This window comes from Sarcophilus harrisii, chromosome 2 (assembly GCF_902635505.1).
Source record: "Sarcophilus harrisii chromosome 2, mSarHar1.11, whole genome shotgun sequence".
Classification (NCBI taxonomy): domain Eukaryota; kingdom Metazoa; phylum Chordata; class Mammalia; order Dasyuromorphia; family Dasyuridae; genus Sarcophilus; species Sarcophilus harrisii.
The window spans coordinates 392,388,380-392,406,936 of record NC_045427.1 but is presented as its reverse complement, the minus strand read 5'-3'; the positions used below and the strand labels follow the sequence as shown (position 1 = coordinate 392,406,936).

At 34.4% G+C, this 18,557-nt stretch overlaps 1 protein-coding gene across 2 annotated transcripts in view; it reads left to right on the top strand.

The window, feature by feature from the left end:
* Positions 1–18,557, top strand: part of EBF1 (EBF transcription factor 1) — a 447,106-nt gene that overhangs the window by 19,034 nt on the left and 409,515 nt on the right. For both annotated transcript variants that reach the window (XM_031953604.1, XM_031953605.1), the window contains exon 6: positions 4,661–4,729. In XM_031953604.1, coding sequence (XP_031809464.1) covers positions 4,661–4,729 — 69 coding nt within the window. The remainder of the gene's footprint in view (positions 1–4,660; positions 4,730–18,557) is intronic.

Sequence of the window (18,557 nt, the reverse complement as noted above, 5' to 3'; positions counted from 1 at the left end):
TACCAGAGGAGGAACAGCAAGTTAGTGAGGGAACCAGAACTAGAAGTTAGGTCTCTTATTTCTCACTATGGTATTTTTCCCCTTAGACTGAAGTATAAAAGGTGGCCTCTGCTCACAAGGAACTTACATTCTTTTTAAGGAGATCAGGTGACCTCTCCTGATGAAACTCTGGGAACAAGATTATAAAGCACCCCATTATATAGCACAAGATATGAGGTGCAACACAGTTGGTTCAAAGTTGGTAGAAATTAATGTGGGATGAGTTATCAGTGAAGGTTTTACAAAAGGAAAAGGTTTGAATTGGGTATGATGGGATGGCTAACATTTGAATACATGGAAAGAAGGAAAGAGTCTGAAGATTCTGGAAAAAAAAAATAGCTATTACATAGGTGACAGTGTTTCTCAGTTTCCAAGAAAGAACAAGGGTTGTTATTCATGAGAATTAAATCTGTGATTTTTAGAAATTAAGAGATTGGAAACTAAGTATTTCTTCTGTGAAACCATGTAGAATTATATCCTACTTGAGCAAATGACTGGTAGTAAAGTTTCAGGCTTCTGAAATAAATACAGATCCCATGATGGGGAAATATTAAATTTTTTTGCCTCATTTAAGGATATCCTTATCAGCTCATTAGAGATGAGCCTCTTGGGCAAGGCTACAAGGTAGAAACTCACTTTTTTTTATTCCTTCTGTGTGCAGGATCCCTTGGCAGACACAGGGCTTGGTCAGCGATGCCTTTGCTGGGAATCAGGCTCCAACAGCTGGGATTGTTGGAGTTGATTTCTTTTTTCTTATTATTTGGAAGCCCTTAGGTGTGGTTATGGAGTAGGAAGCATCAAATACTGGGGTGTTGCTTCAATACCATGTGAAAACAACAGGGAGAACATTCTGAAAACTTGGATAAAGAATTTTCTAGGAGAAAGCTTATTGTCATGTATGAGGATTAACAAGAGACAGTGTGATATAATGGATAGAGAATTGGCTTTAGTCAGGAAGACCTGCATTCAAGTCCCATCCCTATTCCTGGACATAATTTTACATATATTATTTGATTAGTGCAACAACCCTATGGAGTAAGTTATTTTTTAAAATATCTATTTTTGTCATATTGATGGATCTATGATCTCATTTTGTAGACTGTCCCTCCAACAAAACAGCTCACTACCCATTTACACCTTTTCATCTTGTCCATCATCCATAAATCCTTCACTTCAGGTCCACTTGATGTACAAGAGTGCCTTCTTTTAGATTTATTCATACTACATGGATGTCAAAGGAGCACATAAGGTGTTCTTCCATTATCCAGTTCTTATGATATGATTGACCTGCCTTGTCAATATATGAGAATTGACAGGAGGAAAACACTCCTTTTCAAGCTGGACATCTCTTTTAATATCTTTTATGACCATAGAGTCTTCTTTGATAGCATGCTGTAGACTGTTCAAATCCACTATATTTCTCTGTTGTCTTAGGGTGATCACAACTTTACATGTGAGAATACTGAAGTTCAAGGAAGTTAAGTGATTTGTCCATTTTCGTGTGGCTTAGGAAGCCACAGAGCTGGGATTTAAATGCAAGTTGTTTTTTTTTTTTAACTTTTCCCCCTATATCATAGTTGCTATTTCTCAGTGGACTTTCACTGTGATTTACTATTTGGCATTTTATCTCTTTGGACTTTGTGGCCATAGTGAGATCCTAGGAAAAGGTCTCTTAATATTTTGAGTATATTCTCTAAATGATAAACAAATGTACAGAATGGCACATTAAGTAGATTCTGGGCTTGGGGAAGAAAATCTAGTGATACCCTGAGATTAAGGTAAACAGCAAAATACTCCTATATTCACTATCAAATGTTAGTGTTTAAAAGGATTTTACTCCAACCATTTTGAGATAGGATGTGGCAAAAGACCCAGGGACTCTAAAAAATATTCTTCAATCATTCATTCATGATGTCTTTTTTTTTTTTTTTTAATAAATCATGACTGCTAACTGGTTTGGTTTTTCTTCTTTCCTTCTTTCTCCTTAGCCTCTCCCAATCTGTTTTATTTCCTTTATCATGGTTCTTTTTCCTAGTCTCTCTACTCTTCTATCATTCTTTGCTATTTTTCCCGTTGTTTTCTTTCATTCTCTATTACTTTCTATGATATCAATTATTCCTTTCCTCTCCTCTCTTCAGTCTTTTTATACTTTTCATTTTGCATCAAGATATTTCAGCACATTTCTTATGCTCTTCTTCATATAGCAAACAAAAGTACCATTTCTCATTTCATTGAGATCTTACCCAATTTAATTAGATTTGAAGGGAATGAACTACCATTCTATGGAATGGATAAAGTTCTTAATACAGCATTCTTTGCATAAATGGAAATCACAAAATATTTCTAATGGATGAGTGGATGCCAGATTCTATCACTATGCTCTTGAATTGATAAGTGTAGGTAGGACACAGTTAAGCATTGCTTCTCTTTATAGTGGGAAAATCACAGATCAAGTTTGTTATAGAGGTTTTTGGTTTATATATCCTTAGGTTTCCCCTATCCCTCTTTTTAAGATATTTAAACTCCATTTCATGCAGGTCGTGTAGAACTCAATACAAAGTAGAAATTTTACAGTCTATAATATGCTCTGCTGTAATCTCCTTGAAGGTAGGGACAATGTCTTAGTAATCTTTATGGGAATAATAATGATTCCTGGAACAAAGGGTTATTTTGAGGATTAACTGAGATCAAGTAAAGAGCTGTATAAACCCAATAATTCAGAGCCTGATTCTTTTTGTACAGCAAAATAATGTTTTGGTCATGTATACTTATTGTGTATCTAAGTTATATTTTAATATATTTAACATCTACTGGTCATCCTGCCATCTAGGGGAGGGGGTGGGGGGGTAAGAAGTGAAAAATTGGAACAAGAGGTTTGGCAATTGTTAATGCTGTAAAGTTACCCATGTATATATCCTGTAAATAAAAGGCTATTAAATAAAAATAAAAAAAAAGAAAAAAAAAGAGCTGTATAAACCTTAAAACATGATATAAACATCAATTGTTATTGGTTTATATCAGTCTGTATGAATTGAGCATCATGGTAAATTTAACTTATAAATGTGATTCAGGCCCATTCTCCAAACAAAGAGCATTCCTCACAAATAATGTTTTGAAATCCTTTGGAATAAGATAAAATATTGGTTATAAAGAATGCAAACCTCAAAGTCGAAGTTCAAGTGGAATCTGGGTAGGGGGAGCTTACATTTCACATACTTGTTTTATATATAACCTGATAGAGGGCATCAGTTTCCAGGGTAAATCTTACCATAATATGAATGGCTGTTTATATTCTCAGAAAATTTTAAATGGTATCCAAACTTGAACACAAAAAGCAGCTGGCACATAAAGTTTGTGGCCTTTCTTTGCTGTCCTCCTTTCACTTTTAGAAATTCTGAGTGTAATGAAGGTAGCCTCTAAGGAAACCATTATTTTATGATTTTGGAGTCATTTTATTTGAAGGACACTCCCCACAAAGAGAATAGAGAGACTGCTAGATTTGAAATTACATGTTTGTTGTTATTCAGTTGCATCTGACTCTTTCTGATCCTATTTAGAGTTTTCTTGGTAGATATCAGAAGGAACTGAGGCAAATCAGTTTTCCTGATTCCCAGCCCAGTACCTTATCATCTTGTCTGGGGTAACAAGACCTGAATGCAAATCTCAGTTTTACTGCTTACTGCTGTGTGACCTTGAGCTATGAGCTTGAGTACTGGACCTAGAGTCAGGAAGACTTGAGTTTAAATCCAGCTATTATGTGACCCTGGATACATCATTTAACTTCTCTCTTCTTCAGTTTCCTCATTTCTAAAATGGGTATAATAATAGCACCTATTTTCCAGGGTTGTTTTGAAGATTAATGAGATAAAGTGCTTCAGAAAGCTTAGAGTACTATCATTATCGTCATATTGGACCTCAGTTTCCTCATCTGTAAAATGAGGGGATTTGTTTAAATGATGACAATGATGTTTTTAGCTCCAACTCCTATTGTCCCATGATCATGGGAGAGGAAAAAAATGAACCTCTGTTATTATTTCTACTTCTACAAAATGAAAAATAGTCACTCTTCCTATAACCCTGAACCTTTTTTACATTGAGTCCAAATGGCAATTATACACATTTTATATAACCTGTGAAAGTTGACAGGGGGCATAAAAAATTGGAATCAGAACCTCTAGCTTATAATTCTGGAACTGCCACTTAGGCCCCATGTAACCTCACTCAGGATCTCAGTTTCTTGACTTGTAAAACTTTAAGGATTGCCTTCATGATTTCTCAGTTCTCTTCTAGTTCTAACATTCCATGATATGCTCCTAAGTAGGCTGGTGAATGGGATAACAGTTATTAGGTCTGTAATTCATGTCAGGGGGAGGATCCATACCCCTTACCCCTCACCCCCCACCTCATGGTTCCTATCCAGCTGTGCCTGGAGAAGTTAAACATAATCATTAACCCAAAGGTGACCCAAATAGAATTTTCTGTCACAAAGATCAGTTGAGTTCCAGGTATGGCTTCATGGTAATTCTACCATATGTAACCCAGCAATTTAAGCCTTCTGTCTGCCTAATGATAATTTTACAATGTAATGGTTGTACTAAATCCTTTCACTTTTGCTCTATAGCCGCTGTTGTGACAAGAAAAGCTGTGGCAACCGAAATGAGACTCCCTCAGATCCAGTGATAATTGACAGGTAGGGGCCACTATTCTTTCCTTGAATCCTTATTCCTCATTATAATGAAACACCTGCCCTGTGTCACTAACGGGCAAGGGTTATGGATGTATATGGATGAAATTTGGTTGTTGATAGTGAATTAAGCCGAGCTGTGACTGCAGTTCCCATGAAGGCCATATGGAATGTTATTTGGAGGGAGACCTGTTCCATGGAGGGCTTTGGTTTTGTGTCTGATTCATACTCTGAAAGGGATATTTTTTTTCCCCTGACTTTCTGTGGTTCAATCCTCATGCTGTGCCAGGAAGCTTCAGAAATAAAATAATAATAGTTTGTGATTTATGAAATGTGGTTGGGTACTTATAAATATTTAACTTTTATTTGAAAAATGTTTGAATCATTATCACTTTTAGCTACAGTAGTTCTGTTGGATGCAATCCATCTACATTTTAAGGTTTTTATTTATGCATAAAAGCAGTTAAAAGAGATCTGTGAACTAAGATTTTCTACTATTATTTTCCTGGTTTGATTGCTACTTTTACTGTATTGTGAGTTGATTAATTCATACTGCTTGTCTTAATTATTGTGTTTTTAAACAGATCCATATTACTAATCTGACATGACCAAGTAAATCATGGTAGAACAATAAATCTGTTTTAGTTGTATATTGCCATTTCAAGTCACTGTGCTTACACATTATGCAAAGTTGCATCCCAAATATTCATTTTACATTGTAATTATTGAAATTCATTGTATGGAAACATATATGATCAACCATTTGTTATGTAGCATTAATCTTTGAGAGTTAAATGGTCTGGAAGGTTTATGGATTCTGTCAGTTGTCAGCTAGGAAGAGGAACGTTTTCCACCAACCCACAAAAAGAACCTTGTAAGAGAGTGACTCTCCCTCTCATAAGGAAGCACAAAGGCTAATCAAAAAATCTTTTCAGGGTTTTGGCAATTTTTTTTTAAAAAAAAGGTGATGCATCAATTTTATATGGATCAAATCTCCTTTGCTGGATTGTCCATCTCTGGTGAGCAATAAAGCAAAGAAGATATATTCTATACATCCAGCCTTCATTAACATGTAACTTGTGTGTTCAATAGTTCATCTCTTCCCTTACTAGGGCTAAAAGCCAAAGCAAATGTTTATTGCCAAATATATGCTTTCAGGTGGCAACAAAAAGAGAATTATTAAAGAGAGATTTCTAGCCTATGAAATAATTTAATATTCAGACCTCTAAAATGTATTTTCATTCTCTGTAAGATGGAATAAAAGTTACATGCATATGCTGACTAACCTGACCACATGACATGGAGAATTAAAAGGCCGTGTCTGTTTACATGTAGATATGTACCACACTTTTTCTGCAAAAATATATAAATATTTGAGTTAGGCAAAGATTATAATACACACACACACACACGCATATCTATTGTATAGGCAGTTCAGCTTACTCAGTTGGCGCTTTGGTAATCAATGTAAACATTATGTTAGTCTTTTTTAAAACAACATTTTTTATGTAAAAAGAATAATTCTAATCAAAGCATGAATTCACATATTAGGCAAAGACTGGAAATCTCAAACATTCTGTTATGCATACAGTTCAGTTTAGATGATAAAATAAACCTTACCTCACCACCCGCAATGAAACTTTTTTTTTTTTTTTTGCTTGTGAATGGGTTAAGCTTTTAAGTTCTTCATTCGGTTTTAAATTGTGACTCTGATATAGAAGGTTGATATGACTGTGGTTTGAATAACATTTGATTTTGACCTGTTCCTGTGGGTTGCAATGGCATAAGAAACTTGACTCAGCAGTGCCATAATTAGCCCAGCCTGTGTTTTTGAAACAGGATTGTGTTACCTGGATTGCATTAGTACGGCTTCTATTGTTGCCGCTTTGCATCTGTCCCAGTAGGGTACTTAAAACCTTTTCTTGGCTGGGGTAGTTCAAACAATTTAGGCAAAATAAGTATGCACTTTATACTGTTGGTGGCTTTAGTAATATTACTCATGACATTTATCCTTTTCATTTTTTTTCTTTTTGGTTTGGAAAGTAGGAAATCATGTGTAGGCAGTGTCTCTCTTAAAAGGAGGGCTTTTTAAAACAGCTGAAGTACTAGAATATCTGCACAAGTCCTAACATATGTTTATTTGCCTGCTGTTATCACTTGTGCATGTGAACCATCTTTTTAAGCTACGATGCCAATTGATATGCAAAACCCCATTTAGCTATTTTTATTTGCATATGAGTTTTCAGAATTTATTTGTCCTTTGGACTGCCAGAGCTTTAAAAAGCCCTCGTCCTGTCTATGCTGACATGTGAAACTTCCATTTTTTAACAAGAAGAGAAGAGAATAACAGCAACAAAGAACTTATACAAGGAAGGGCTAAATAGAAAAGATTTTTCAATTCCATAAAATTGCTGTGAAGGAAAAATATGATGGCAACCGTGTTTGAATTTCATAGTTTCCAATTTGATTCCATATTACGGATTGCATAATATCTGTGTTACGTGCTTAGAGTTTGATCTGCTTTCAGATTTATGGATGCGAATCCCAGCATATTGTGTAAAATAGGCCACAAGGCCTGCATGCATCAGCAATAGTAACTGTTTCTACAAGACATACAACAATGTGCAATTATGGAATTGGGACTGTGATCAATTGTTGTGTTGAGATTTAACATAGTTTTCATACACAGTCCCCAGTTGGGCACCAATGATTTCTAATCAACTTTTCTTGCCCTTCAGATTTTGGAAGGACATTAATATTTTTATCACTTGAAAGACTTTAAGCGGGGGTTATTCAGAAAAACTATTTATAAGATAGGTAGTCTTATGGCCAGACAAAATTATTCTATGGAGCATAATAAGGTATTTTGTGATTTCAAACTTAATTCTAGTATTTGTTGCTAATAATTTGGGGAAAGCAAGGAGCTAGATGTATCTTATCAAAATGAGTGGAATTTTTAAAATAACATTGACTGCTTTCAAGATCTGAACTAGGCAATGGGCTCTCATACTTTACTATGATTGAACCCCAGCACAGTGAGAAAAAGAGACCTTAATAATTTTTATACCATTATAGGAATTTGTTTTGCGTTCCCTGTAGATAGTAATTATTATAGATGTTTCTAAATATTCAGATTTTGGAAGTTGGTTAGGCCTGGCTGTGGTTAAATGTGTTAGTCTGAACAGTTGATGACCAGGAGCTAATGACACCATTACAGTTGAAATGATTGGTTGCATGGTAATTATTGTTAAATTTTTAAAAAATATACTTCTTGTTATTAAATTAAGTTCAAGATTGATTTAATATTCACACAGTAACTGGTATTTGAATGTAAAAGGTTTGCAATAAAATTCTTGTACAGAAATTGAATAAATTGTAGTTTTATTACCACATTGAATATCCTTGTGTCCTAACCTTTTTCCTTAGAGTTATCTTAGTTCAATAAATAAAACCTCATTAGACTATTCCCATTTCAACGAGTTTATTAAATTTTGCAGGAGTAATTAGCATAAGCTGTGCTAATTTTTCTGGAAGACTAATGAGAGAGGTTCTTAATTAGGTTTGCTTTGTAAGAATCAGAAAAGATGATAATGACAAAAGTCACATAGGGTAGAATGAAATAGGAGCCCAGTTTTATAATTTTTCTAAATCTATGAAGGAAACTTCCATTTCTTGTTATATGAGAATTTAAAAAACATTATAAATAAGCATATTAATCATTATTAAATATGTGGTTAGTTGATTTCTAAATCAATCCCTATTTGCATTTAAAAAAATAAACCTTACTTTTCTAGAACTAATTCAGCATATACTAATCTAATAGTGTTTTAGATGAATTTTGTAAGTACATTTAGTTCTCTGAAATATAGTATAAAATCCCTTGCATGTAAACAACTCAAATTTCAGGTCAGATAAGCATAAGATTCCAATAAATCAGGAGGATAGAAATTTTCTATTTTCTTTCAATTTGGGATCCAATAATAGATAATATACTCTGCCAAATGAGTAAAGATTGAGATTAATTTATTTCTTCAGATCTATGTAATATCAAAGTTTGGTTGTTACCAAATAAGAATGATATTCTTTTAAAGAATATATAGATTTGGTAAATCACAGAATTTTCCCTCATGCAACTTCTTCTCATGTGAATTCTTTCTCTATCCTATTCAAGTACAATATAGCTGAATAAAAAAGGAATTTCTTGCGTATTTTGGATTCCTCATAATTTTTGTTTGGTATGTGTGTATGTGTGTATATGTGTTATGTGTATATGGAAATGTTAGCTTATATATCCATAAAGATTTTTGATTTGCTTCTTGTAATTCATTTATATTGAACATGATGATTTCTTCCTATTTGTGTCTTTCTCACTTTTAAAAAACATTTCCTATATAGATTGCTTTTGGCACTCATAGAGCCTTACCATATAGCTTTAACTATCACTTGACCTATAATGACCCACACAATTTTTGTCATCTTAAGAACAAACATTATTATATGGAATCCTTGTCTTAACATTTCAATTAAATCATTTTTTCTTCTCAATTTTGGCTTTCTAGGTGTCAAGGATTTCATAAACTTCTTGTTGGGATTCTCAAATATTATCCAAATTCATCTCAATTTCATTTACATGTTGATTAGTTGGTAGATTGGTAGATTATGCAACAATTGTTAGATATGATCAATTAAGAAAACATTGAAAAAATCATTTGGCTTGATTATTTCAAAATTAAAGTTATCTCATTCTACTTCATTGAAAAGGAAGAAAACAAAGTTGAAACTAGATTTACAAAATTAATTAGTGACTAGATTTATATAGTCTGCACTTCTGAATGTTGTAGGAACTTTTATGTTAAAAACTGTTAGGAATCCTCAGAAGAGAGCAATGGTACGTTACTATAGGCAGATTTTTCTCCACATGAAGTGGTATTTTTTTAGTGGAATATATTCTTATGCATGTAATGAGAAGTGGAAAGAATATGGAAAGCATTAGGCTTTGGATATGGTTTCACTGTAAAAAGGAATAAATTTTTCCAAGTCTGTGAAGGCATCTGGGACCCTTTTAACACAAATGGGTGTGATATTGGTGATATTGGCTAATTTTTTTTCACCTATAATCATAGGTAAAATCCAAGATTCAGTTGATCCATTAATTTTCTGTTTCCTTTAAGATAAATTTTCTCAAACAACATGAAAATCAGTACTACTTTCACCAAATAATAAATTTCTTTCCTTTTCTGTGGCTTTCATTATCTTTTATCTAAAATTTTATTTTGGGGGTCTACTTCTAATTTAGGGTGAATTATGAAACTTACTTGACTTGGGTATCATTTATAATGGAAATATGTAGGTGTCAGAAACAGGATAACTAAGACTGTAAAGATATCTCTGATTAAAATTTCCCAAAGCACTAATAAACCATTTATATTAAATGATTTCCTAACCTTTAGTGCTCCATGCAAGTGTGCAAAGGTGAATTATTATTTACAAAGGTACCAAAACCTAGATAATTGGTGTTCTCTTTGTTATTTTGAGATATTTTCATTTTTCAAAAGATAAAGGTCTTGTCTGAACCACTGCTACTGAACATGAATTCATTGCTGTTTAGTAACTTTTTTACCTTTAAATATTTGCTTTCTCAGCGGGAATTTTTACATGATCATTAGTGATGGGATTTATGTGAAAATCTATTCTTTTAAAATCCATCAAATATTAGAATCCATCAAATATTTTATTTTGAGAATGAAAAAGCCATGTATATTGGTGCTCAATGACTGTGAGAATATTAATTCAATAAGCAAATAAGTCTGAATTTTCTTTGCCCTAGCAGCTATTCCCCAATCTACAACTAAGATACATTAAATGTATTTCAAATATGCTGACATTATATCATAATGCAAAGTACTTTGACATGGCATAATACTAATGTGGACACTCCATAATGAATAACAGTGGTTTTCCTGTAAAGGAATTATTGGTAACAACTTCCAAGAAATGTATTTAACTCAGCTTCAGAGAAATAGCACTTGTGTATATGTGATGTAGCAGTTCAGATCTCGCTGTGAGTTTTCATTTTCTAACCCCCTCATCACTTTTCTCTTGTAACAGTTCTGGAAAAGTACAGAAAGTTAGTACAAAGTCTCCTGTGTGTCATATTAGCAACTTTGTGCAGTCAGTTTGTGATCAGAATATATTACTGCATCAAAAATGTTTGCTTTTTCTAAAGGAAGTTACCTAAAATGAGAAAACAAAATTCCTAGAACCACATCTCCAAATCTTTCTAACCTACCATCACCCCCATGCATCTAAGCTTACAAAACTTCTTAAATGAGATCCAATAAAATGGGAACAAATAGTTTAAAAATCCCTTTTGAAGTGTCATAGAAAAAATAAATTCAATGCTTTTAAAAATTCATATTGATATGAAATGGGTCACATGCAATTTTTTTTCTTCCCATGTTACAGTCTATGTAACCATATACTAAACTGGACAATATAAAAGTGACCTAAATGCTCCAGTTGCAGTCAGTGAAATATGGTGAACAGTACAGTTTTGTCTCTGGTTGCTTGGTGCCTCAAAAGGTGCAGGCAGATGAAGATAAATCTCTTGAACAAACTATTTCTCCAGTTACAAGCCTTTGTCCAGAAGCAAATAAAGGTTTTAGAGTTACAGTATCTATTGTAATAGAATTTTAATTGTGCTAAACCAGCTAAAATGTGAAGCTAAAGATATTTGAATTTTGTGGGGTGGGTGGGTGGGGAAAGAGGTTAATGGGGTTGGAGAAGGCATATATACATGCACATATTCCAAAATGCTGTGTTTTCTTCTGTCAGTTATAAAGTCAAACAAAAAAAAACTGAATTAAACTACTTCTTGAGGGGAAAAGTTACTTTCTTATGAAAATAATCTTTTGGGTGTTTTAGGACTTTTTTCTTTTGGAAAATGAAGCTTTTGATTCTAGCTCCAGAAAAGGGAAAAACAACAACAAAAGTGAAAAGAATCAGGACCCCAAAGTCCATTTAAAATGATCTAACTAAACACGCTGGCAAATCACACAGCTTTTTCTGACATATCAAGCCCAGAGATATAACTATACCATGTAGCTAACTGTTTGAGTCATACTAGTTTTGTAATAGAATATAAAAGTAATAGTGTTAGCTAACACATCTTTAATAAGATATTGGCCACTGCCCTGCCATATGCTACAGAGCAGGCTCTCACTCTGTGGGGCTTTTGATTCCTCTCAATAAGATTATTTCAAATACTCTAATCCTGAATCATTGACATGAATACAAAAGCCTAGTGACATCTAATAGATGCCTCTTAGCTTTGCTTTTCCTCTTGTTCCTCTCCTTTTTCTTCTCTTTTTACCTGACAAAAAGCTTACAGACACTTGGGCTCTGTCTCTCAGTAGCAGCATGGGGGGCTCCTCATGAAATATAAAGAAGGAAAAAGGACTGACACAGGGCTGATAAGCTACAGAGTAAAGGACCATAGATTAAAAGTAAATGCCAGTAAATCCTACCCACTACACTCACTTGTTCTTTTATTGTTTTTTTTAACACTTTCAGTGCCATTGAAGGGAGGGAGGGGGGGAGAGAGAGAGAGAGAAGAGGCAATCCCAAACTCATGCATTGCAATTAGGAATGACATCAACTTCTACATAATATTTTATAGGCTTAACAAGGACCTCAAATTTTAATTTGTGCTAATTTTTAAAAAGGCATTGTCCAGAAATGCCTTCTAAAAACACACCCAACACCACCCTCCTCGTCTTCCCTTCACCCCCCTCTTCCAAAAATTTGTTGGAAACTTTTTTGTTCAAGTGGATTGTTTTGTTGACTGAATATTTACGGTATTGTTCATCTTTGGGGAAAAGCCTTTTCTATACAGGTTGACAGATTTTGCCACGTTTACTGTAGAGGAAAGTTTCTTTTAAAAGTGATTCATTGAAAAATAATCAAAATGAAAGCTCAGGGTGATTGTAAGAAATTAGTGGCTTATCTTTAGTAGGGTCTCTCTGACTGTTAGCATGAGAAAGTTATGGCTTCAATGCACCAATGAGCTTACCCCAGGCCAAGCTTTTTGGTCTGTCACAAACAGTTCCCCCAACTTACACTGTGAAAAGATGATCCTGGAAACAGCTTGCTGTACAGTTGAATGCCTTCACTAGAGTTTTTTTTCTCCCTTTTTACGTCCAAAGTAATCATGTTTTGACTAATATCTTTTACTCTGCAGAATATCAGAAAATATACTCACTTTCATTCAACATGCCTGTTATTTTACAGCTTAAATTTCAGGATTTCTCCTTCCCTTTTGATTGTACTTCCCGTTAGTTAGGGACTTAGTCTATTAGGAATTTTAGGAATATATTGTTTCAGTTACAGTTTTTGGTGCACGTAGTCACACTGTTGGCTGATATCCCAGAAGAAATCTTGTTTAAACTTCTGTACCTGTTTCAAATATGGCAAATTTTTTTTATAGAAGTAGTGGAATGAATGGCATATTCTATGTTCATTAGAAACTCCTTTATTTTGGAAAAAGAAGATATGATTGGGAGTTTTAAAAGCTATCTTTGGAGCCTCTAAGTACAGTGGTAAGAGATGAAAAATCTGCTTGATGTATTCTACCTTTATCTGTACAACTTTGTTGATATTCCAATTTCAGATTCTAATTTTAGGATAATTTGAGAAAAATTGTTTCCTTGTGCTGTGACAGTGATGATGGAAGAATATCCTTTGAGATCCTGATATACATTGATTAAATATTAATATCTAGATTCTAGTCTATGAGCATCTTTATTTTTTTATTTTTATAGCTTTTTTCTTTACAAGTTATATGCATGGGTAATTTTGCAACATTGACAATTGCCAAACCTTTTTTTTTTTATAACAAAAACAAAATCCCCTCATTCCCCCCATTCTCTCCCCGCAATGGCAGGTTGACCAATACATGTTAAATATATTAAAGTATAAATTAACTACTATGAGCATCTTTAAAAGAAACAAACAAATATATACTTGAAAAAATAGCTTGTATTTGAATATTGTGAGGCAGCATGGGTAATGGAGAGAGGACTGGTCTTGTAGTTAGGAACATTTTAGTAGAGTGGAGAGAGTCAGAGGAGCCAGGTGTAAATTCCAGCTCTGCTGCTTAATAGCTGTGTGGCCAGGGCAAGCCATTTAATATTTATGGGTCTTAGTTTCCCCATCTGTAAAATGAAAGGTGGGGGAGGTGGATTAGGTGACTTTGAGGATCTTTTAGTCTTGCCTCTGTACCATAAGTGGCTGTTTAACAATGAACAATTAAGTTACTGACCTCAGTATTCCAGACAACTCTCTTAGACTATAAATTACAGTATTAGCTGCCTATAGAACTGGAAGAGTTTCCTCACAAGGACTTCCTCACACCTAACACCTCCTCTACCCCCCATTTTTTTGAAGTGTTTCAATTTGTTTTTCATAGCAGCACTGAATTAGGTATGACAGACACCACTCTTTTGTCATAAATTTGAATTCATGCAGTTGTTGAGTATATTGTTTATTCATTGATGGGACATCTGTGTAACTTAATATGAAGAATATGGTTACTAAAAGGAATAATTTGTTTTTACTTGCAATACTATTGTTCTTTGATTCCTGCCTCAGTTTTCTTATCTGTAAAATGAAAAATAATAACAGTCATAACCTTCTGTCCTTTGTTATTCTTTCTCTCTCTCAGTCCTCTTAAATATATATATTCCTTATCTGTGTAGTAACTTCCCAGTTCTCCTTGTCATCATACCTGTCCTAGTATTCTTTCATTTACAATTTTGACAAGTTAAACAGTTAGGGATTAGATACTTATATTCTTTGTCCCAGCACAGTTCACATTTTGCCACATACCCTTCTGATCTTTAATTCCAGTTGCAGCCTATTCCATTCCCCGCCTCCTTTGTCCTATCCCTATGTTGTTGAATATTGTTGGATGTTGGCACAAAATCACTTCAGCTTGGTGCCCTATAAATTCATATTATTGAGCCTCAACTGGGCCCTCACTACTGCATGGTAATTTTTTTTTTATTCTCCCCTAATAAAATGTCATACTCTCCAAAGACAGTCACTATTTTTTCTTATCTCTTCAAGTTTACAATACCATCTCCTACTCTCATTTCTCAGCAGGTACAGACATAAATTGTGAGGATATTTGTCTTCCCCTTTCTTCATATTTTAATGTCTTGTCATCAAGCTTCAACATATCTTCTGTCCTTTCTTCTCTTGCTTCTGTTACACAGGAGGAAGCTAATGCAGCTTTGCTACAAGACTCATCTGTCCCTCTACCAATGCCCTTGACTTTATCCTCATTATCTTTACTCTTGAGTTTGCCTGATTTTGTGTTCTTATTCTTTCCATATAAGTTTTCAGCCTTGATCATACTTATTCTGTCTTTTTACTCATTTCTGTCCTTCATTTCTTCTTCAATAGCTCCCAATTCTATTTTCTTCTTCTTTCATCAACAAACATTCTTAGATTTCTCCCATCTTTGAACAACCTTAATTTCACTGTGCTTATAGTTTGAAGTGATTGTCCATTCTTTCAACTCCCTTTTCACTGCTAAGCTTTTATAAAGAATTGTTTACATTTGCTCCTTCCACTTCCTTACCACCCACTCAGTTCTTTGAGGTTTGGCTCCTTATATCACCATTTTAATGAAAATACTTGTTCAAATCCTAGATAGTCTTTTCTGAGTCTTCATCTTTCTTGACTTTTCTACAAGTTTCAACATCCTTTTTCTGGTGGATGTTGGTGTTTTCTCTTCTTTTGTTGTTATTGGTGTGTGAGTGTGTGTGTGACATAGTTTTATCTGTCTGCTTCTCCTTTTCTTTTGCTGGATTAACATTTACCTCCCCTGTCTGCTTATTCATTGAAGTGGACATCTTGAGTCCTTTTCCTTTTTCTCTATATTCTCCCTTGATGGTCTAATTTACTCAAATATCCATGCAGTTGACCCTTAAATCTCATTGTTCAGTCCCATTTCTTTCTTAGAACTCAATTCTACACCTTCTACTGCCTGCCACCTAAATCTCGTACTGAATATCATGCCAGCTCAAACCTCAAACTCAACATGTCCAAAAGCGAACTCATCTTCCCATAAAAATGTTCTTCCTCCAAACTTGCTTATTGTTGTTGATGGTTTTCACCCTCTCAATCAGTCAATCATCTAGCATTTATAAATGCTTATTCTGTACTTCCAATTACCCAAATGTACTAGTATACTACAAGTACTAAAAACCTCAGAAGTGTCTTTGATAATTCATTTCCTCTGCACTGTCATCCCAAATCAATTTCCAAGTTGTGTTAATTCTCTTTCTATTTTTCACATTTATACCCTTCTTCCCACTCATGACCATCACCTTAGTTCAATTCTTACCATCTGAAAATGATGACTGATAAGGCTGTCCCTGCCACCGGTCCCAAAATGGCAACCTATCCTTCACATAACTGCCAAAAAAATCTGATGAAAAGTCCAGGTATGTGTGATTATGTTACTTTTCTTCTCAAAGATCTTGAATGGCTTTCTGCTTTTTAGGTCTTCTGCCATCTGGTTAAAACCTCTCTTTCCAGTCTTATTTCAGTTACCTTTCCTTTCACCTGTTCTCCATTCCAGCCAAAGTGGAAATGCTTCTGCACCCACTCTGAACTGGTCATGACATTTCCAATCTCTGTACATTTTCAAAAGCTGACCTACATGTTTGGAATACATCCCATCTTTGATTTTTCAGTTTTTATCTTTCTTTAAGGCTCAAACTTAAGTTCTGTCTCTTTCATGAAGCCTTCCCTGAATCCTTCAGTTGCTAATTTTCTCTTCCTCCTCACAAAGTCTATAACACTTTCTCTTTAGCTTTCTTTCTCTCCTTGCTATTATACTGTTCGTGATGTATTTCTCTTGTAAAATATAAGCTTGTTGGAATCAGGAACTTTTTCCCCTCTTTTTGTTTTCAGCACATAGTAGGAACTTAACAAATATGTTCAGAATTGAATTTGCTATCATTTAATAGCAAGTGTCTGCTGTGTGTAGGGCATTGGAGTATATAAAATATTTAATCAATATTTAGTCAATGCTTTCTTAGCATGACCTTAGGTTCTAGCGCCTGCCTTATACTACCTACCTTACATGGTGGTTGTGGGGATAATGCTTTTAAAATTTTAAAGCATTTCTATAAATGAAAGTTTACAAATATTCTTTGGGCCTTAGTTTCCTCATCTATTAAGTGAATTGTTACTAAGGTCATTTCTGGTTTGAAAATTCTACTTATTCTAGTCCACCACATTGCTAAGTAAACTGAGGAAAGAAATTTCTTATTATGACTAGGGACACAATCTAGGAAGTTTGCTGCAATTTTGTTAATTATGATTTTTTTGGGTATTGAGATGGCTTTATCACAACCATCTAGTAAAAAAAATATAAAAAGACAACATTCTTTGAGAAATAGAAACTGTTTTATAGGAAATGGTAAAGCACTGAATTTATTACACTTAAAAATGGCAATCCGTATATGATTATAGTGCAAATCTTCTCATTGCTTAGCTAGTTAATTGACCAAGTAAATCATGGTGCAGATATGTAAGTGAAAATCTCTCTTGTTGACATTCTCATCTACACTTTCAAGCACAGGTTCTATTATTAACTAATATTGCTATTACCCACAATGATATGACTTAAAAAATATCCTCATCCATTGCACTTCTGAAGATATAGGAGAATTTTGGGAATGCCTTGGTTTTGCCATGGCAACACGGTTATCTCCCATTATTCTGTCAAATGTGAAACAACTTTCAGCTAGCATATATCAAAGCAAGCTTTTGTTTTACCCAATATGCAAGAGCCTTAGAACTCAGTATTTTACCTCTCCCAAGCAGGTATTATATTGATGTGCAGCTTTGGTGATTGAAGGGTTAATGAATTGCCACCTCCTCCCAGAAATCCCATCATGTGCCTGGTTGACTCTGAAAGAAGGGGCTTGAAGTTGCCTACGGGGCATCCCTTTTCCCAGCTTTTTCTTAGGCCACCTGGGCAGATGAGATCCTCACGAGCATGTCCCTAGGACACAAAATCCAATCAGGCGCTGCCTCTTCTGGTCTCAGTGACCTGCTTGCTTGGAAAAGGAGGAGAAACAGAGGGGAGCTAATATTTGATAGGCTACATCTTCTGGCTTTAGGGGGCTCCTGTATCTGCATGAGGAAGGAAGTTCTTCCTTCGTTTCCAAGATAAGGTGTCATTCATGAGAGTCTGCGCTGAACTAATCAGGTTAATTGAGAGGCACTGAATAGTCCTCATTGAGCTGATCTCTTCTTCCTGTTAAATGCAGATAGCACAGACTGAGAGATTTCACATCTTGTAGTTCTTTCCACATAGCACATGAAATCTGTAAGCCAGCATGGAACTTAGTTGAGCAGAATGTTATTAGGGCTATTTGAAGCATGAATTTTTCTTGTATAATAAAGAGCATAGCATTTTTAAAACCTTTTTTCTTCCTCTAAGACTAAAGCATTTAAGTATATGAGTCATTTGACATGTTCTTCAGTTTGTTTGTTTGTTTTTTGATGTTAAAGTAAATTTAGCATGCTAGATCTGCTGGGAAAAAATTCTTCCAAGAATTCAAAGACAAGGAGACTATTTTATTGGTGATTGATGCTTATTTTTTTATGTCTTGGTCTAGTGTATCATTAGAGACAAGTACCTCCTCCAATTATTATTTATCAACATCCAGATGCTACTAAGTTGTTTACCTCTCAGTAATTTTATTTCTGACCTCTGTTTGCCATTTTGGAAAACAAGGAATGTTTCTCTTCT